Here is a 23,064-nt window from a genome sequence, read left to right as displayed (position 1 = left end):
TTAAAGTATCTATTTGGCTTTTTTTTTTTTTTTTTGGGGGTTACTCCTGGCTCTTCACTCAGGAATTGCTACTGGCAGTGCTCAGGGAACCATATGGGATGCTGGGAATCGAACCCGGGTCAGCCGCGTGCAAGGCAAACGCCCTACCCACTGTGCTATCGCTCCAGCCCTGTTTGGCTTTTTATTTCATTTATATGTGTGTGTATGTGTAGATGTCTAAAATATATATATCTGTGTATTTATATATAGTCAAGAAATGAAATCTTGAGACATTAAGTACAAAATTGGGCCACGATAGGGAGGGGAGCAGTGAACCATGAGTCACTGTATGAAAAATAAATGAACAATAAGATTCAGCAGAAGAAAGTCTGCTTCTTACCCTTTGTTTTCCAAATGAGGAATAGTGTTTTCAAAGAAGCACATATGTAAGTACTTAAAAATGTCTATATTAAAGGAATGAAAAGGAGAAATAGCATTGGCAACCAAATGACAAAAGTATTAGTCTTTTTGTGTCAGTAATATGGTTACATATCAATATGTTGATTAAATTGATTTTAGAGTGCCCTATATTAGAAGCTGGTAGCTGTGGAAGTTGCAATGACTCTCTCAGGTCATTTAGAAGGAAATAAACACAAGGAACTTCTATCTCATTGACATATATTAACAGAAACCTATTTCAAATGCTGATTTTTAATGTGATAAAAACATTAAAAGAATGCTTTAATCTTAATTTCTACTGAGTTAAATTTCTAATGTTTCGATGCCCTTATTTTAGTAATGAAGCTAGACCAGACTTCCAAATAAAGGTGGAAGTTTATAGCTGCTGTATGGAAGAATCTTCTATAACCAGCACACCCAAAAAATTAGCTAAGAAACTTAAGACATCTATAAGTAAAGCTGCTGGAAAGAAAATAAATTCTGTGCTTCAAGAAGATCATGAATTGTGCTTCTCCTTCAGTTCTCCTGTTTTGTAAGTTTTCTAATGCAATATTTATAGTAACATAGTATAATTATATATTGTGACCTTTTAAAGTATTGTATGCGGAGTATATGTTTATATTTTAAATGGAAAAAAACACTCTGAAGCAGAAACAAAACTTGATTGTCTGACATTTACCCAGCTGAGTTGTTCTTAATACCTTCTTTTGAAGGTAGGAAGTTGGGTGACTGCTTTTAGCGATTTGGAATTCCACTCTCTATTAAAAAGATAAAATGTTTTTCTTGAAAAGAGGCTATCTGCATGTTGAATTATTTGCCCACATATCAGTTTTCTAATTGAATGTCTATAAATATGTTATGCTCTATTTTTTGAACTCTTTAAGAAATTGTTTTCTATGAGTAATAGAAATCACATTACCATTATTATGTGATATAATGTATAACAAAATAAAAATGAAGCTTATAAAATGATAGCCCATCTGTATTAAAATTGCCCACTCCTGAATAAAGCCCTCTTGTGATTTGTTTGATTAAACCAAGTCAATAGTGTTGCATTTAAATGAGACTTTTAAGGGTAATTTGGGGGGGGTGAGGTATTTTTTTTAATGTTTTTCCATCTATTTTTTCTTTTCCATTATTTACCTAGGAAACTGGGCCTTGTAAAATTTTCCATATTTTGAATTTAGTAGATTGCATCTTTGTGACCTTTTCCAATGTCTATGCTATCTCTTGTATTTTCTACAACAGATTCAGATCTAGAAGACTGACCACATTCAGGTTCTCTTTCAGTGCAGTAATATTTCTTCTTGATTATATATACTTTCATATCTCCCATTTGAAGGCCTCGCCCGACTTTTAATAATGTTAAAGTTGATCAGTGGGGGTTCATGTTTTGCCAACCTGGTCCATCCATTATAAAGTTTCCTAGAGATATTTTATCTGGACCTATTTTATTTATGGCTAAAGCAGTCACTGCTGAACTTTCATTATTCCATTAGGGATTGTAATTTGGGTGACTTTCCAAATTTGTCCTGCCTTTTTTTCAAAACTGTAATTCTTTCAGAAAATTGCATTTCTTTGTGAACTGTTTAATTGCAAAAAACTGATGGAGAAAAGGGAAGGAAGAAAAACTTGATTTTTTCATTAACCTAATTTTAGAATAACTTGGGTTCTTAGTACCTACCCATGGAAGTAATCAATTTTTTTTAACTACTGGAATTTATATATGTGAGTCAAACTATTGTTATTCTTTTTGTTCAATGGAAAGCCTTTCAGTATCTCAAAAGCTTCTTTGCTTTCTGACACAAGAAGATGTTCCATGCTTGTCATGTATTTTTCTACCATTAGAATCACCATTTCTTCAAGGAACTCTTTTTTTACCAGACACTTTCTTTAAATAGTGTGTTTATTGCTTTCCAAATAGTTTTATGTTTGTTTCTTGGGAAAATCGCTGGCTAAGTTAGATATCTGGAATTTCCTTACCTATATGGTAGAATTTGCATTTCAGCATATTGTTAAGCTTGTTGTAATTATAGAAAGATATTTAGGTGTAAATCCTAAATGTCTGTCACCAAAATATAATATAATAACTTTGTATCAGACATATTACATATACAGTATGCCTTGGAACTGATTTCATGCTCCATATATGGGCTCCATCCTATCGACTTAAAAAGTCACAGTAAAATATTCCTCATTTAAATGTCATTTGAAAAAAATAAATAAATAAATGTCATTTGAAAGGAGGCAGCCCAGTTCTGAATGCAGGAGTGCATGCTTCTCATCCATGAAGCCCCTGTGTTTGGTCCTGGCGTGGCAGGTCCTTCTAAGCATGGCCAGGTGACCCTTGACCTACTCCCAAGCATTAAAATTGTCAAGCAGGAATACATCTTCAACTCCTTGTCCTTATAATTAAAACCACTTTTTCTAGATGAAGTTAGTTTTTTTTCGGAAGGTGCATGCTTATAATAGAACTATTTCTTCCCCTTTTTTATCTTTTGTTTGTGGTAGGTGCTAAGAGATTTAAAATCAGGGCCTTATACAAAAAGGCATATACTCTACCAATGAGATACATTCCTGTTTTCAAACTACTTGTTTTTGATGATTAAATGAATAATGCTATTTATAAATTGAAGCCTATGATTTATTTTATTTACTTCTTCGTTTTGGAGTCATACCTGGACTATTCTTACTCAGTACTTCCTTGCTTACTGCTTCAGCACCTTTTTAGTACTCGAGAATAACACTGAAAATAATCATAATGCATAAGAGAACACATTTTTTTTCCTTTGGTAATGATCTAGTTTATTGAGAAGCTGTCTGTTATATATTTCAGTTTTTAACCAAACTGGGCATGAAAGATCAAGTTTGGGCAATACATATCTTCTCTAGTAATATGGCACGTCACCAAATATAGCTGTTCTTCTGACAAAGGAATGCTTTTGTTTTTCAAATTATTTTAAAGTAGCTATTTTTTTCATAGCATTTTAAAAATATTCCTCAACAAAATTTTATAACAATTGGTCTATTTGATTTTTAAAAAATGTAACTGATTAAACTTTTGGGAACTCAGTATTAGGGTTGGCTGAAAGGAATGAATGTAATGTTTTAGTAAGAAAATGTTATCCTGACAAGAATGTTTTAAAAGTGAGATCATTGTTGGTTTTGGAAGCACAGTCATTATAATTAGTCATGGTTTAAAAATGAAGTAACTTGAAATATCATAAAGTATTGTTTGATCTGAAAGAAGACAGTGAACATTTTTGGTAATTTTTAGCATGCTCCCTGATGTGATTCATTTATCCATTTTATTTGTGGAACTTAGCTTACTGAAATTCCTTTAGTTTTCCCAGTGCCTCCAATAATTGAAGTAGCTGTTATGCTCTTTGAGATTATTTGGTACATTATTCTTCGTTGTGCAAATAATATGCCTCATTTTAAACATTCACTGTGTGAAAACTGGTAATGTTGAGAATGATCATATGACAAAAATGTATTAACTAAAAAAAATAAATAAACCACTGTAGCACCCAGGATGTGGTTCACGTGGTAGAGTGCATGCTTTACATTCGCAAGAGCTTGAGTTCAATTCCTGTCACTTCAAAGCTTTCTTCACCCTCCCACCCCTTGCCCTGCACAGGACAACTAGGTATAGCCTCATGTAATTTTTAAGTAGTTAAAAAATCCCACCATAGGGACTGGAGCAATAGCACAGTGGGTAGGGCGTTTGCCTTGCACTCGGCCGACCCGGGTTCAATTCCCAGCATCCCGGATGGTCCCCTGAGCACCGCCAGGAGTAATTCCTGAGTGTAGAGCCAGTAGTAACCCCTATGTATTGCAGGGTGTGACCCAAAAAGCAAAAACAAAAAAATTCCACCATATTACATTTTAAATTAGTCAAGTTACAAAACACATATTCTTACTCTTGTCCAGGATAAATTGATTATTTATAAAGATCCTAAGTATTAAACATTAAGATCATTTTGGTAGTGTGAAAGATAATGCAGTATTAAAACACAACTAAGGAATTAATCAGCTATTAAATATGGCTTATTCATTTAGTTGTCTTAGAAATGATTCAGCAGTCATACCATGTGACTCATAGAATTCAGAGATTAATAAGTTATGTTATCTGCACTGAAAGTTCTTATACTAGAATTAAAAAAATGGTCATTATGTGTCTGTTGAACCAAAAACAATTACTTTAAAAATCATTTCTGGGTCTGAGCATGGTATATCAGGTAGGGTGTTTATCCTGCACATAACTGGCCCGGGTTCAATCCCAGCATCCTAGCTGATCCCCTGAGCACTACCCAGAGTGATCTATGAGTGCAGAGCCAGGAATAATCCTTGAATGCTACCAACTGTGGCCCCCACATACCAAAAAAAAAAAAAAAGAAAAGAAAAGAAAGAAAAAAAACCACCTGTTTTTAATGCATATAAGTATAGTTTATACAGTATAATAAAATCAGGTTTTCATTCCTAGCTACAGGCAAATCTGTTACATTCATTGAATTTCAATTTTTCTTTCTGAAAAATTTGATCCAAATGCCTGTCTTGCTTACCTCAAGTACTTTTTGTAAACCTTTGAAAAGATATTATGGGGCAGTTGCCGGCACTCCATGATTCACCAGTGAATCCCTGGAGGCCCTCCACACCCCTGGGTGGCCTAGGTAATTCCTGGCACTGCAGGACCCAAGCAGCAGCTCCTCTTTGGGCCCTTGTATTGAATGGTTGGCCAGGTTGTTTGAGAATTGCCCGTGGAGCCCCAGGCCTGAATGCCTCTCAGAAGAGCCCCCACCCAACCGTACCACCACAACACACACACACACAGCCAGAGCATATAAGGAAACAAACAAAAAAATAAGACAAAAATAGATTTCTTTCCAGAGTTCCTTCAACTACATATTAGCAAATATAATAGTATATTCTTTGCGAGTCTCTAAATGTTAGTGGCGGGGGAGAGGGGGCTGGCTGATCCTACTATCATTTTGCTATTAACTTGAGAAGTATATCTAGAAGACAAAAAAGGCTAATCATAGTTCAGTTACTTTATTTTCTTTATGTTTTTGATCTGAGGTGCTCAGGGTTTACTCCTGGCTCTGTGCTCAGGGATCACTCCTGACATTGCTCAATGACCATATGGGGTGCTAGCGATCAACCCCAGTGTGGCTGAGCGTGACAAGTGCCTAATCCACTGTACTATCGAAATATATATTGCTTTTTAGTTCACACCCAGCGATTTATAGGGGTTACTCCTGGCTCTGCACTCAGAAATTACTCCTGGCAGTGCTCGAGGGACCATATGAGATGCTGGGAATGGAATCTGGTCGGCCGCGTGCAAGGCAAACTCCCTACCTGATGTGCTATCACTCCAGAAACAGTCTTTATGTTTTGAACAGATAATTTCTGAGATTTTAAATACCTAATGTTGTAGGATAGTGATCCATAATTATATTACACATTCAACCGTTTCTGAGTTATCAGTCTCCACATAGTCATTCCAATGACCACATTATCAATCAGCTGGTTCTGTTCTAGTTTAGTTAGCCATATTTAGGGAGGTTATCTATAAAGTTTGTTCATCTTGATTGGAAATAAACACAAATGTCATGTTTATTTTCCTTAAAGTAGTTGAAGGAAAGATGTCTTAGTTTATTTCTAAGAGTCTACGAAAAAATTTTAACACACTTTGGTCATCACATAGTTTTGGCATACAAGTTAGTTGCTTTCTAAACATGCCAGCTCTCCAGCAAACGAAGCACAAATGCAGAAGCTGTTTCCTATGCACACTAACAGCAGTATTTTATATTCTACTATGTATCGAAGTGATGCTATTCCTGAAGTGAAGACTACTGAAGTGTTTTTAGTAGTCAGTACGAATAAATTATAGTGTCACTCCTGTAATATGGGCTGGAGTGATAGCACAGCTGGTAGGGCATTTGCCTTGCACGCGGCCGACCCAAGTTTGATTCCTCCGTCCCTCTCAGAGAGCCTGGCAAGCTTCCCCATGGTGTATTCGATATGCCAAAAACAGTAACAAGTCTCACAATGAAGATGTTACTGGTTCCCACTCGAGCAAATCGATGAACAATGGGATGATAGTGCTACAGTGCCTAAAAATAAAAAAAATTTTCTTCATTCTCCTTTTCTCCCTTTTCCCTATTCTCCAGCACTTCAAATAATTTTCTTGATGGAATTAAAATACATGTAGGTGCCAAGAGACAATACAGTGGGTAGGGCACTTGCATGCAGCCAACCCTGGTTGCATCCCTGAAACTGTGTATGTTCCCCCAAACCTCACTAGGAGTGGTTCCTGAGTGCAGACCCAGGAATAAGCCCTGAGCACTGCCAAGTCTGGCACCCAGCCTCCCCAAAAGACATATAAACTGTCCATTCATTTTGACAACTCAGTTTCATATAACTTTGCTCAACTATCTTGTCATTTACTTATTTTAGCCTTTCACCTGTCTTGTACTCTAGATCTTGTCTTTACCAATAATTGCATACCCGCTAAAGTGTTTGTATTAGGTGTCTATTTGCCACTGCTCCCATTTCTAGTTTGCTTCCTTCAGTATTCCCTTTGTGTTAGACCGATGATTTACATTCATTCCTTCATAAAAAATTAAAGGAAGTAATATTCTTGTGCCATTATTTAAAAGGCTCACAGGTAGGTGCCAGAGAGAGTGCAACAGTTTGGGCATTTGCCTTGAACACAGGTAATCAAACTCGGATTTGATTCTCAGTACTCCACTCTGACCCCACCAGCAGTGATCCCTAAGCACAAAGCCATGAGTAAGCTCTGAGGTACGCCAGGGTGTGGCCCCCCAAAAAAACAAAAAATAACCTCACACCTGTATTACATTAGTTTTATATTTATACATATTTTCCTTTGTAATAGAGATTTTATTAAGGTCTTGTAAAAGATAAGATTTGTGAAACATACCAACTGGCACTTCAGCTATTCACATGTGTAGCATGTGCATATCTCCTCCGTTTTTTAAAAAATTCCTGAACAGGACACTTGGGCTTCTTCCACTTTTTTACTATTGTGAATATGCTATCCAAATGGGTGTACACATCTATTTAAGTCTGTGCTTTTAGTTATTTTGGATCTATACCAAGAAGTAGAATTGTTAGATCATTGATAGTCCTATTTTTAAGTTTCTAAGAGACTGCCATCCAGTTTTCCATAGCAATTGTGCCATATTTGTTCTCATCAGCTACACGCAAAGGTTATGATTTTTACAAATTTTAACTAACACTTATTATTTTCTGTCTTTTTCTTTTTAAAAAAATAGTAGTTCTAATGAAGTGATATTTCAAGAGGTTTTGATTGACATTTCTCTAATCATTAGTAATCTTGAGTAGATTTTTATGCTTTCCAATTTATTGTTTCTCTTATACGTATATATTCTTTGGAGAACTAGCTATGCAAGTCTGTAGTTTTTAATCTAGTAGCTTAGTTTTTGTTGTTGCTGAACATCTAAATATTTTATGTAGTAGAAAACATACTAAGATTCTTAAAATGTCTCTTCTTTCTATCAGTGGATCAAAATATAATTTGCTAGCTTATACCACCCTGACCTTGGAAAATGCTGAGTCTAGTTTCAAGACCCATAATCTGTCTATTAATGGAAATGGTAAGTATATCCTATGTTTCTCTTATTATATATCAAGCTATATGTAATCATAATAATAATTTCTAATTTTAATATGTTCCATTCAAGTGGGTATTAGCTTAACTATTTGTAGTTACGAGTGATTCTGTGGGTTCTTTCAAGTATATCTATACTTTTCCACAAAAGAAGACCATTTATTTCTTCTCTTCATTCTTTATGTCAGAGATTTGTTTATAAATTGAGCTTAATGAGAGCAGAATGATTGTGTTGTATTCTGTATCTTTGAGTTTGTCTTGAAATTGGTGATTTTAACACTCTTATAGTTGACTGTTTAGTATCCGTCTTTTTATTTAGAGATGTGTTCAGGGGCTTGGGGTGGGGCACTTTAGCCAACTAGGTCGAAAGTTGAAAGTTCAATGCTAGGGCCCCATCACGGATGTTTGGGGGCCTCCGGGACCACACACGGCTATGCTGAGTGCCTCCTGGACTATACCAGGGCATACTGAGAGGGCATGTGGTACCAGGGATTGGAATCAGGTGGGGCACGTGCCTAACCACTGTACTATCTCTTGGCCCCCAACTGGCCTAAATATATTTGAAATTAAGGAAGATAAGCCTTGTGTCACTAGGAAGTGGGGACAATAAGAGAAAATGTGGCTAAAGAAAAAACCTTAACCCTTTACTTTCTCTTTCAATAATAGTAGTAACTGTAGTTTATATATAAAAAGTTAAAGAAAGGGGGCACCGGGAGTGTTAGTGTCCTTTTTTTCTCTATGTCATTTCGACACTTATCTTTTTTGATAATAGCTATTCAAGCAGATGTAGGATGGAAATTATGGTTTTGTTTTTGTGGGTTTTTTTGGTGGGGGTGCACACACGTGCTCAGGGCTCACTCCTGGCTCTGTGCTCTGGGATTATTTCTGGAAGTGCTAGAGGGATCATATAGGATGCCAGGGATATAACACAGGTTGGCCACATGCAAGGCGTGTGCTCTACTCAGTATATTATTGCTCCAGCCCCAGGAAGTTCTGAATATCTTTTTTTTTTTAGATTTTTAAAAATTGTATCACCGTGAGATAGTTATGGACTTACAAACTTTCACGATTGTGTCATCCATCCCTTCACTAGTGTCAATTCTCCACCACCAATGTTCTCAGTATCTCTCCCGACACCCCCCAGCCCCCACCCCACTTCTGTGGCAGGCATATTCACTCTTACTCTCTTTCTCTTCTTTTGGGTGTTAGGATTTGCAATACAGGTTCTAAGAGGTTCTAAAGTATGTTTGGTCCATACTTTCAGCATGCATCTCCCATCCCGAATGAGCCCTCCAACCATCATTTACTTAGTGGTCCCTTCTCTATTCCAGCTGCCTTTTCCCCCAGCATGGGGGGCCAGCTTTCAAGCTATGGTACGATCCTCCTGGCCCTTATCTCTACAGTCCATCTAGAGAGATACATTTTACAGAATATAGAACTTTGGCATACTTTTGCATGTTTTTATGCAACTTAAAACTTATATTTATGATGTCTTTGTAGGTTGGTTTATGTTGTTTTTTCCAACTGCTTTTTAAACTCCTAATGTCCCAGTTCCTTGCCTGTCTGTTTTCATGTGTTTGTCACTGTAATTGAAAATTTGCATATTAGAAATAAAATGATATAGAGGCAGGTGGGGGGGAGGGAATGAAACGGGGGACATTGATGGTAGGAAATACACATGGGTGAAGGAACGGGTGTTGGAACATTACATGACTGAAACCCAATCATGAACAACTTTGTAACGGTGTATCTCACTATGATTTAATTTAATTTTTTTTTAAAGAAATACAATGATAATAAGTTTCTGCTTGCTTCTGGAAGGCATTTGGCTTGGAGGAGTATCAGTCTGAGATCACTTTATCCAATGACCATTTTGAGTTTCTCTGAACCCCGTCATCCTCGCTCCCAGGCAGTGGGGATCCAGGATAGGACAAGGCTGGTTTACTTCTGATTTACCATCTACTGATTGGTGATACGATGAAACATCAGCTTAATATGAGGATCTTCCCACTAAACACTTAAGTTGCATCAGTTCCTGATCTTTTTTTTCTTTAATTGAATCACCATGAGATACACAGTTACAGAGCTGTTCATGGTCCCAGTTCGGTAGTCATAGGATGTCCCACCACCCATCCCTCCACCAGTGTACATTTCCCACCACCAATGTCCCCAGTTTCCCTCATGCCACCCCCACACCCACCCTGTCTCCATGGCAGGCACCCTCTCCCCCCCACTCTTTCTCTCTCTCTCTTCTCCTCTCACTCTCTGCTTCTGTTTCTCTCCTTCCCTCCTGACTTTCAGACATTATGGTTTGCATACAGAAACGGAGAGATTATCGTGTTCATTCCTTGATTTTGATTTTTGTTCCTCTCGCGGTAGGATCATCCAGATTTATAGGGATTGCACAATGCTCTCAGGATAAATACACTTGTACTTAACTCTCTGGTTCTCATTTATCTTTAAACATATACTGGTATGTCTTTATTTATTTTTTACCTGCTTAGTGCTCTGGGGAGTTTTTATTTTAAACTATATTTGATTTTATACTTTCAGTGAGAGGATTTGTCTGGACAGTCTTTTCCACCAAACAAATCTTGAAGTATATAAATATTATTAGCATTATTGATTTTATCAGTAAATAAGGTAACTGAAGTTTGTTGCCATCCCATTTGTGTCTTTTTTCTAGAATTAGCAACATTGCCACAAAGTGTGGAGTAAATATTATGTATTATGTTTATCGAAATACTGTTAAGTCTTAAAATCCTACAGTATATCACAGCATGAGTGAACCTTGAAGATATTATGCTAGCTTGTAGAAAAATGTCATAGCAACAATACCTTAACAGAATAGCCTAAAAGAAATAGGCAAAATTAGATCAAGGGTTTCTGAGTGAAATTGAATACACAGGAAGTAGCTGCAGAGGGACAGATACTGCATTATTCCACTTCTATGCTATATCTGATTTGATATACATGTATACATATATGTATATATGTGTGTAGACATAAATATATATTATATTTTCAAATTTGTATAAATTTGAAATATATAATTAGTATATATAATTTATATACATACAAATGCATATTTGTACTTATACACAAACATATACAAATACACATATTTGTATATATGTGTATACACACACATACTTTCAAACAGCTTTTATTCTTACCTTTTATAAGACAGCAGCTATTTGAAGCATCACAAGGAAGTAGTTAATAGTGATGACTAGAACTATCAGCCTTGGCTTTGTATTCTAGTTCTACCACTGACTAGCTAGTGCTTCAAGTTCCTTATTTTATTATCATTTACATTTTACAGATGAGTAAAACACAGCTTACAAATCTAACATGCTGGATCATGTAGCTAGCAAGTGGTTGAACCAGACTTAAACCACAGTCTAGGACAGACTGTGCAGTCTCTGCTATAATTTCTGGTCAGGCATGATTAGTGGTAAAGCACTCAAAGATTCAAAATAATACAGGTGTGTGAATCAAGGAATCGGTGATGAAATCCATTCTTTCAACTAAACCATCTGAAGAGTTGTGGAAAGATTAAAACTCACAAAAAATGCATCCGTTTTGAGCAGTAATTCCACTGTCGTTTACTTTGTTCTAAGGGATGTTATTGGGCGCGTATGGTCCCCAGAGCACCACCAGGTGTGGTCTTCAAGCACAAAGCCAGGTGTGGCGCCTGAGCACTGGCTGTGCCCCCTGCCCCCACCCCCAAAGTTACTATATTCTTCTTTCACAGAGTACTCCTGAACAAATACAGTTGATACAGTTCTTTCTTGGAGAAACAATAGAGAGCAACAGCATGGAAACTCTTGATATAGTTCTTTCTTAGAGAAACAATAGTGATTAAGATATTAAAGACTGGGAAAAGTCCTGTGCTGCTTAAAAATAATAGAACACAAAGAGTATTGACTTTGCAATTTGCTGATTCAATAGAAAGGAAACATTCCAAACACTAACCTCCATGCCTTTTTGTTATGTAATACTTTTCTAAATGCGTGTAAATCAAAATCATATAGATCAATTTTATTTTGAGAAAAGAAAGTTTATATAATTTAAAAGGAACAAAAACAAAATTGTGTGCAGAAAGAATTTTTCCTTATCTGTGTAAATCTATATGCTGGTATGATGAATTATCCTAAGTAAACTATATATTAAATGAAGAAGAAATAAAGCATCTTTGAAATTTGTAGCTCACTTTTATTTATTCTTGCTAGTTGAAATTAAAAGCCAAAAGGACACTTTAAGGTTTATATTTGTCATCAAGGTATTTTTATCTTTTATATGAAAAAATGAATCACATTTTAAAGATCGACTCACATCAATCTCAGATACTATCTGGAGTCTTTCTCTTGCCCATGTTTCTTGTTATTGCTGTCATTCTAAAACTCTTTTGTTTCCCATTTGAATCTACGGCTGAATTAGATAAAATCTTGAAGTAATAAGAAGTCAAACTGCTCTTTTACTTCCTGTTTCATTTTGTCTTGTTCTAATACCTCCTTTGGTTAGAAAAATACATATCAAGTATTTTGATTAACTTTTGTAGCACAAAGACTGAGAAGACGGCATGATAAAATGAAAGGGTGTGGTTTAGGAGTGCAACTGGCCTAAATATGAAATTCTGAGAACTTCCTGGTAACTGTGAGATGCAATAATAGATGTCAAAAGCACATTATCTTATTTGATTTTCACAAAATTTTCTGGGTAAGATAGGTAGTACTTTTTAAAATGATGGCTTGATATTCAGGTTAAGTAACTAGCCGACATGCCATATTCCTTGCCAAGAACAGAAAAAAAAAGGGAGCGATGACTCTGAATTTTATTCCACATTTGTCCTGAACTGTATAACTGTATGCTTCTCTGATAACTTCAAATTTCATAACACGTCAAGCAAGCCTAGAATGGGGCCAGAGAGATAGTCCAGGGTTAAAGCAGATGCCTTCCAGGCGGCAAACCACAGTTTGATCCCTGGCACTGTGGTCCCCTGAAGCATCACCAGGTTTAGCTTTGTAAAGTTGAACACTGAACATTACCAGGCTGGCCAGGAAAATACCCAGCACTGTCGGGTCTAAGGAGCACCACATCTTGGACTTTTACACTGTTGTCCTATTAGCCAACAATTGCCAGGAATTTCCCCCAGGCCTCCTGGATCCAGCTTGGGATCCGTCTTCATACCCCGACTCCAAAGTGAAGAAACGTAGGTTAGAAGTAAGGGGTGACTGAGAGGGTATATTGAACTATGAGTATTAAGTATTAAAGGGACTATGAAAAGAAGACTTTTATATCCAAATATCCATTTTCAAGGACTGCAATAGGAAAGAATTTTCTTGACGTGTTATGAAATTTGAAGTTATCAGAGAAGCATGATATTATATGTGCTGTTTAGGTTCTGGATATGTTCTTGACTGAACAGACTTTATGATTTGGTCTGAAAACGAATCACCATTTACGATTCTATTTCTTTAGGGAATGCATTCTAACATAAAAACAGCTAATTTATAGATATTTAGGACACAGACCATTCACAAATCAGGGATTGCTATATAAAGAAATTTACTTTTAAACTTGTAAGTTCATAAATCACAAATTGATTACAGATATGTTACTCAGATACATGCTTTTATGTATTTTCATTTTCTTTTCTACTTGGTTTAAGAAAAATGCTTTTGTTAATTTGTTTTGTTTTGGGGCCACACCCAGTCATGCTCAGGGGTTACTTCTGGCTGTGCTCAAGGGACCGTATGGGATGCCAGGGGTTGAACCCAGGTAGGCTAAATGCAAGACCAATGCCCTACCTGCTGTACTATCACACCACCCCCAAATACTCGTTTATGTTTTAATTTTGGAAGTATATCTGGCATTATATTTATTTACCTACTATTTCCAAGTCAATAAAAGGTAGCAGCTTTTGCAAGGCACTAAAATATATTTGAATAGTCTCAGACAGTTTATGTGCTATTTTTAGTAGAATTTTGGGCAGGTAAATTAATGAAAACTGTTTTTTGTTTGTTTTGCTTAATACTTAACATTTGACCCAGTATTTTCCTTTTTAACTAGTATGCTGAATCTCAAGTACATTGCATCTATTTATTAAATAATGTTTTTTTATATTTTTTTAAAATTTCTGAGTTACTAAAATTTTTTGGTCAATAATAGTAACAGCTAGTAGGCCCTACCAACAAAGATACTACAAAACCTTTAAAATTAGTTTGTATGATATGGTGTGAACAAAGTATCCTATGTTGAATTCATATAACAAACTGATACACAGAATAAATTATGTATCTTGATATGAAGACTATATAACAACATTACATTAAAAGAATATCTTAATTTCTTAAAAGAGTTTTTAAAACAGATAAACTTGAGAGAAGTTAAAAGTTGTACTTTAAGATTCCCCCCTCCCAATTTATATAAATGAGTGACTTTTATGATACTCTGTTACCTCCAAATATATTATTAATGATCATAGTTATTGATCAAAGACTTTTTTGCGGAAAGTCTTTCAGTTTGAGTTTGTGTTGTTTAAGATTTAGAATTGAGAACAAAGAGATAGTGCTTGTCCTGCACGCAGTGGCACTGGTTTGATCCCTGCTATCATATATGGTCCTCTGAACACTGCCAGGAGTGCCCTGAGCACCACTGGGTGTGGACTCCCCACCAAACTATAGACAGGAAAAACATCTTTTGAAGCAAAAGCAGAGAGTTGATCTTGCATTCTCACTACATCTTATTAGATGGCATATAATTTTGATTTTCCCCATGACTAATCATCCTCACTGATCACTTGTTAAGGTGATAGCTATCAACTGTCTCTAAAGCTTACCTTGTGTTTCCCTTCATGTGGTTAATACATCTTTTGTCTGTAGGAGGGGGCTATCTTTACACTAAGTGTATTATTAGCTTTTTCAATGTATTCATTGATTTGTTTATATAGGTCTGGTCTTATATTTTTCTATTTTATTTAGTGCATAATAGTACTCTGAAATGCTTTATTTGGATGATCATCACGTTTCTAATTACTCTAATGAAGATCAGAGCAAAAAGTATAACTTGACATTAAAAAGTCACCTTGTTAGAATGCCTTTTGTGTTGTGTTTATTTATATACCCTACACTTTGTCCATTAATTACGCTGAGATGAAGAGATTAAAAATTTCATGTCTAGTCCAGGTGATAACATGCTAATGTCACTCTGTTAGTCTATTATTCTTTCTCTTGAGCAGAATTCACCTTCACATATATTCCTGTTCAAAGCAAAAAAATAATAATGATATAAATGGAAAAAATGTATAATGACTTTTGAAAAATCGTGTATTTGTAACTTGGTATTTTTTTCCCCCTCTCCTTCAAATAGAGGCGTCTTCATTTTGGCTTCCCTTATATGGAAATATGTGCTGCCGATTAGTCGCCCAGCCAGTTTGCATGGCTGAGGATGCAATTGCAGGATTTCTTAATCAGCAGGTTAGAGAACTTTAAATATCCTACAATTATAGCTTCAATTTAGCTCTTAATATACTGGCAGTTGTTTGGCTTTCTGAGAAGTATATTTGAAGATCTTCTTTAAAAACGACAGTTTTCTCAATACAAGCCACAGACTGGGGAGTGGTGGGGCTGGGAGGGAGGGTTCTGATGCAGTTTTGACTGTAAGGAGCTACTTCTTCAGGTTCCTCTGCATCATTAAAAGCTTAAAAGCGGTAACAGGGTAATCAACAACAGAGGATCCCATGTGGAAACTGATGAGAGCAGCTCAACACCTTCACATAAGGGCCTTTCTGGCAGACGACTATTGGTACAATTTAGGCCTCTGGGCTTCCAAAGCTTGCCTCTGTGCCACCTCCTTCTGATTTATTTATAACTGTAGTTATTTATATTCAGTAAATAATTAATTATGGGCTTCAATGAATCAATAGCTTTTTCTAAAAGATTCCATTAGGAGGAAAGAAAATTTGCATTCTTATAGGGCAGTCAACATTTTCCGGTGTTCTGAGATCAGTAAGGGAAAATTTATATTTTAAACATTCAGAGTTATTTTTATAATTTTCCTGAGTCATTAGATGAGTTTCTGTGGAATTCTATCCACTAATTTTTATAGACTAGCCTCTCTGAGACTGCATTGATTTATGATTTTCTGTGCACAAAAGTTATGTGTTAATTATAATCTCCATTTTGCTTAATTTATTTGAAAATTCCAAACTTTTGTTTCTAATACTGAGTCTTTGATCTGTGAGTACTTATTTGTTATACTGTAACAAAATAAGCAAACTTATATTTATAAATATTTAAGTATTTTATTAAATTACAATGATAAATACTGATCTAAGGTTGATGTCTCGATTTTTTTCAGCAACTGATAAAAGGTCTGATTAGTTGGAGAAAGATGTATTGTGTTTTGAGAGGGGGAAAACTTTCTTGTTTTTACACTCCAGAAGAAATTGAAGCTAAAGTGGAGCCAACTTTGGTAATATCCATTAACAAGGTAAATAAAATGCTTTTTAGAAAATAAAAGTATGAATTTACAGGAAGTTTGTACTTTTCTATAAAATTCATATTGTTGCCATCTTGAATGGGATAGGATTACCCAAATAGGTTAGTTCATAAAAATTATTTACTTTTATTTCCATTATGAAGTTTACCTGAGTAAGGAAATTCTGTATATGTCCTGAGAAAATATAGTATATGGGAACCTGTACAAGTAAATAGACTGTAAAGCAGAGATTAACTGCATTGGCAGGATATTTAATCTTTTATGAATTAAGAGGTAATATAAACAAGTTGTTATGTGATCTTTCTGGTTAATGTTCAAATTAACCCACAAGAATCTTTATGGCATGTTTTGGGCCACATCTGGTGGTGCTCAAGGTTTACTCCTGGCTCAGTATTCAGGAATCACTCCTGGTCAACTCAAAGATTGGTTACGTGTTGCCAGGGACTGAAATGATCGACTTAGCCACAAGCAAGTTTAACCGGCCTACCTGTTATACTGGACTGGAGCAATAGCACAGTGGATAGGGCGTATACCTTGTACATGGCAGACCTGGGTTTGATTCCTTTGTCCCTCTCGGAGAGTCTGGCAAGCTACTGAGAGTATCCTGCCCCCATGGCAGAGTCTGGCAAGCTACCCATGGTGTATTCGATATGCCAAAAACAGTAACAGCAAATCTCACAATGGAGACATTACTGGTGCCCACTTGGGCAAATCAATGAACAATGGGACGACAGTGCAACAGTGCTACCTGTTAGACTATCTCTTCTGGACAGTGGCTAAAATTTAAAAGAAAGGAAGAAGAAAAGAAAAGAATTGGCATGTATGTTTTATTATTTCATACAGTATTAATGGACAATGGAACAAACTTCTGTCAGTCCTTTTTTTATCAGCAGTCCCTTTAGAATATTTGAGTGCGTGTTCTGCATTTCAAAAAGTGTACTTGGATTGAAGAAATAGCACAGGGATAGCACAGGAATGCTTTGCATGCAGTCAACTGCAGTTCAATCTCCGGCACCACATATGGTCTCTTAAGTGATCCCTGGACAGAGAGCCCGGAATAAGCCCTGAGTACCACCAGGTGGAGGCCCCAAAGAAACAAGAAAAGTTGCACTATACTACCAACACACACACACACACACATTTAGTGGTTTGATACATAAGTATTAAAATTTAATTTAAATTTTGTACCCAAATATTTCTAGGAAAACTTTTCAATTAGGAATACTTGTTTTCTTTTTTTAAACCTCAGTTTAAAGTACATTTACTATCCACTTCTGGTTTATTTGGTTGATTTCCCTCTCTCTTTCATGCATTTGTACTTCAAAATAGTACCTCTTAATCTCTCCGTTCACAAACACTTCTACCCAAGAAATTTTTATACATAACAGTGATACAAATAGTATATAAGTAGGTATGAAAATCAAACACTGATAATAAATCATAAAAAATTTTAAACATTTATTAAGGTATGGGGTCATAACCTACAGTTTAAGAAGCTAGGCTATCTAGAATACTGTAGTGTCTTCCAGGTATTCATTTCAATTTAGCACTTTAAGGTAGACAGAACAAGTAAATCAACCCATTGTATCTGCGTATTACTTCTCTTTCACAAATGAAGAAATAGAAACTAATCAGCTAAAACTTGTCTAAGTGTTATGAGGCCTACTTTTCCTAATGTTCAAGGAAAATTCAGATAAATATTTGTGAACTGGTTTTCTGTTTTCTCACGCACAACCTGCTAAACAATATTTGGAAGGCAGAATTATACATTTTCCTTTCTCCATATCTACTTTGGATCAGTTTTGAAAATAAGAAATTGTTCTGTAAAGATGTTCTGAGCCTGAAGCCACAATCTACATTTCCTACAATTGCTTAAGATGTGTCGAATATTTACCACTTGAATTTAAAAGGACAGTTATAATGGGGCTCTTCTGTTATTGAAGTCAGAATATCTGCATTTTCTTCTTTAGTAACAGTGAGGGCCTAATTCCAGAAAAGTAGTCACAGTTTTTATATGTCTGACTAAATTGACCTTTTCAATTGACTCATTTTTCCTTCTGGTAATAAAAGCTGATGACCCAGAGACTGATGGAATTCTGTAGTCAATCAACTTCATTATTAAGATGACTGAATTCAGCATACTTAGGAATCTCAATGGTTGTTTCACCATTGACCATTAAAAGTTCACAAGAAAACAATCTAGCAATTAGTATAGACTTAGACTTGGGAACAATGTGTTGTATTTAGTTTGCAGGGCTGATGTCATTAATATCTCTTCCATTGTACCTGACTTTCATCTACAGTCAAAAGAAAACTTTTAGGTTAAACCCTGACTGAGCTCAGAGGAGAGATCTGAGTTTAGTATATTCAGTTAGTGATCTCAAAAACTGAAGTGATGACAAAGTCTTTCATTTCCTAACTGTGTGTGCCATCTTAAATTTTTCCTGTTAATTCCTTCCCTTTCTCTGTAGAAACTTCTCTTTGCAGTTCCAACTTCTGCCTCAGGTTTCCTTTGAACCCTTCTATTAGCCTGAATATTCTCTCTTGATAGTAAATGCCACTGTTTTTGATGCTGTTGTTGTTCAATTGAAGCACCATTGTTTCTTTATGTCCCATTATGAGAATGACTATTTTCACTCCGGATGCCCCAGAGTGGGGGCGGGTGAGAACACTTCCCACCCCAAGGAACCAGCTCTGGTAGACACATTATAAGACACTTCCTATACATTTTCCATAATTACCACACCATTTTTAATGGAGTTCAGACAGTAGGCAACAAATCATAGTTTTATTTATATATATATATGTGTGTGTGTACATATATGTGTGTTATATAATATATTTTATTATATATGTATATATATATATATATAATGCCTGGCAAGCTACCGAGAGTATCCTGCCCACACGGCAGTGTCTGGCAAGCTACCTGTGACATTTTCAATATGCCAAAAGCAGTAACGATAGGTCTCATTCCCCTGAGCCTGAAAGAGCCTCCGATCGTTGAGATAGATGAGTAAGGAGAGGCTATTAAAATCTCAGGGTTGAGAGGAATAGAGACATTACTGGTGCCCACTCGAGTAAATCCACGAATAACGGGATAACAATGATACAGTGATATGAGAATGATAATCCTTTTTCCATCTCACTGACTTCACTCAGTGTGATACCTTGTCTCAGACAAGAAATCTAGTTACTTTTGGGGCCAGAGTAGTAGCGCAGTGGGTAGGGTACTTACCTTCCACTTGCAGACCCAGTTCATTTTGGCACTCCATATGGTCTCTCGAACCCTCCAAGTGTGATCTTTGAGTACAGAGCCAGGAGTAAGCCCTGAGCACTGCTGGGGTTGCCCCCCTAAAACTGAAAATTGATAAAAGAAATCTAGTTACTTTTGAAAATTTCACTGTCACATAAATATACGTTCTGTTAAAATAATTTTTACTTGTTTTTCTCCAATTATAAAATTACTCTAATTTACAAAAAAAGTATGCAAAAGATTAGTGCTGATTTGTGTACCAAGTAGACAAGTGTTAACTTGCTTTTTTTTTCTGGCCTAGGAATGTTAAACATGATTTTACTTAATTTTTAATCAAATATTTGCTCGTATGACTTGTATGACTTGTATGGAATACAATTTTTAAAAAATTAATTTGAACTACACCTGGTGGTATTTGTAGTTTACTTCTGGTCTGGTTCTGTGCTCAGGGATCACTCCTGGTTGGAGGACAATGTGGGGTGCCAGGGATTGAACCAGGTTGGCTGCATGTAAGGCAAGCACCCTACCCCCTGCACTATTGCTGTAGCCTCTATAGTTCAATTTTATTATTTAGTTTGGCTTTTGTGGGCGGGTCACACCCAGAGATGCTCAGGGTTTACTCCTGGCTCTGCACTCAGGAATCACTCCTGGTAGTGCTCAGGGGACCATATGGGATGCCAGGGATTGAACCCGTGTCGGCTGTGTGCAAGGCACACACCCAACCTGTCGAGCTATTGCTCTGACCCCTACAATTCAATTTTAAATGTACAAGTTGATACTTTTGACAAATATGTCACTTGTCATCCCGTTCATTGATTTGTTCAAGCAGGTGCTAGTAACGTCTCCATTTGTCCCTGTCGCGTGCTAGTGTAGCCCAACGGCATCTGTTCACTCCAGGAACACGAAGAGCCTCAAACCATTCATTCAGGCTCTTGATGAAGAAGTCTGACCATCTCGAAGATGGGCGGCCACGATCAACGTGTGGCCGCCCACCTTGACAAATATGCATTTGTATAGTTATAGTATGCAAGTTTTTGCAGGATTAATTTTCTTGTGAGAACATTTAACTTACATTTCTTTGCAGATATCAGTTATACCCTACAGTTTTATAAATAGTAGCACAATATTTTATATTCAATCCTCTTTTCTTATTATTTGCTGAAGGTTTGTAGTTTTGTTTTTGTTTTTTTTCTTTTTGGGTGTGGGTCACACTTGATGATGCACAGGGATTACTCTTGGCTCATACACTCAGGGGTTACTCCTGGCTCATACACTCAGGAAATACTCCTGGCAGTGCTTGAGGGACCATATGGGATGCTGGGAATCAAACTCAGGTCAGCCTCGTGCAGAGCAAACGCCCTACCTGCTGTGCTATTGCTACAGCCCCGGTTTGTAGTTTGCTCTCTATACTTTTTGCTTAGCTATTTGAATATACATTTTCAGCACTGGTACTTCATTTTAGTTCTTGTACTGACCTTCCTTATATGAACTGTTCCCCTTTGGTTTAAAACAAAGGGCTTTTAAACTCAGCCAGTAATACATTACAGCCCCTTCTGAAATAATGGGGAAAATATTTCATCTTTTAATGATCAATTTCTCTAAGAAGTTTATTTTATATATTAATATTATATTGACATTGGCAATATGTATTAGAGTGGTATTTCCTCTTCAGAGGTTGCAATGAGTGCCATGTCTATCACCTGCCAGTCAGTTATAAACTCAAAAATGTTTGGAATATTCAGTGCCTTGAATTACTTGGTTTTTAAGTATAAGCTTTATGGATTTTTTTTGTCTTTCCTCTAGACATTAAGATACATGTATTATTATGTCTTAGATAAACAGGAAGTTTAGTAAATACCAGTGTGATATTTTATAATATGTAGTACAAGTAAACATCAAACTTTGAAGAATAACTTCTTTGTTTTAGTTTTAAAATGTTTCCAATGCTGGATCTCTAAAGATAGTTTTTTACTTAATAATGTCAAATATTAAATACAAATTAGAGTTTCTTTTGGTTGTCTTCTCATGATTTAGAAAATAATAATTTTTTAATGCTGCTTTTAATTCATGTGAAAACATAAATTTCATAGTTGCTAAAGTATATAAATAGTAGTTGTGTTATTTTGATCACAGGCTCTGTTCCTTAACTATAATTCTTGTCCCTCTAATGGCATTTCCTGTAAGTCTAAGTCAGTTCATTAATTTTCATAGGGAGCCATCTGTGGAAATAGTCACATTAAGGAAAGAAAAGCCTAAAAGCTATTCCCCTCCCCTTTTCAATCCAAATTTGAAAGGATGATTTACTTCAAAGTGATTGCTTCAACTTCAAAAACTTCCTTATGAATGTTGTTGAGCAAGACGTTCTCAAGGAAAGGCTACTTAACTGGAGCCACTGAATCTCTATACATTCTATAAAGCATTTTATTAGCCAAAGTTTTATCCATTGCCAATGAAGTCGGGAGTAGAATGGAAAAGAATTGTGGGTCTTTGAGATCAATAGTCTTTTCTTGGTTTAAATACTCTGCCTCACTTCATTTTAATGAATAATAAGATCTGTACTAAACAAGTCAATAACTCCACTTGGTGTGATAGACCTCTCTTAAATTGTCTTGAAATTGCTTTTAACTATTATATTTGTTATGAACTCTTGCAATCAATATTATTATGACTCACTCAGAATTTTCTTCTGATTTAGTTCATGTAGTATCTGAACCATCTGAATTATTTAATTTTTCCCTTTTAAAATATATCAGAAATGACTTTTTAAACAACCTTTTCCCTTGGAGGTTTACATTTCTGATTTCGTTGACGTGAATTGGAAATAATAACATCACAGTGATATGAATCATATCTAGTGCTTGGTTTATGATTGTGTTGTACATATTTTAAACTTTCTTGCCATGTATTTTGAAAGTATATGCTTCATTATTTAAAGCTTGTTTCTAGCTTTAGTTCTAATTTTACAATATTTTTGTCTCCAACTGTCATTAGCAAGAATATAGATTAGTTTTCACAAAATGTATTTATCCATATAGTAACATTTTCAAGGAAAGTGTGAATGAAATAATATTAATATATCATGCATTAAAAAGCAAGAATATTTACACTTATTTCATTTTTAAATTTTTTTTAAATTTTAAGATGATCTATAAATAGGATAAAGGAGCCCATATCATCTCACAGTGTTCCATCACTGAATAATTTTGAA

General features: G+C 35.8%; 1 protein-coding gene across 1 annotated transcript in view; it reads left to right on the top strand.

Moving 5' to 3' along the window:
* The window catches only part of RTKN2 (rhotekin 2), a 69,831-nt gene that overhangs the window by 31,681 nt on the left and 15,086 nt on the right, over positions 1–23,064 (top strand). Inside the window, exons 6-9 of the mRNA XM_055140726.1 lie at positions 776–970; positions 7,987–8,081; positions 15,470–15,576; positions 16,460–16,591. Of these exons, the coding sequence (XP_054996701.1) occupies positions 776–970; positions 7,987–8,081; positions 15,470–15,576; positions 16,460–16,591 (529 nt within the window). The remainder of the gene's footprint in view (positions 1–775; positions 971–7,986; positions 8,082–15,469; positions 15,577–16,459; positions 16,592–23,064) is intronic.

The sequence above is a fragment of the Sorex araneus genome, chromosome 5, assembly GCF_027595985.1.
Source record: "Sorex araneus isolate mSorAra2 chromosome 5, mSorAra2.pri, whole genome shotgun sequence".
Lineage (NCBI taxonomy): Eukaryota > Metazoa > Chordata > Mammalia > Eulipotyphla > Soricidae > Sorex > Sorex araneus.
This window is presented reverse-complemented; position numbering and strand designations above follow the sequence as displayed.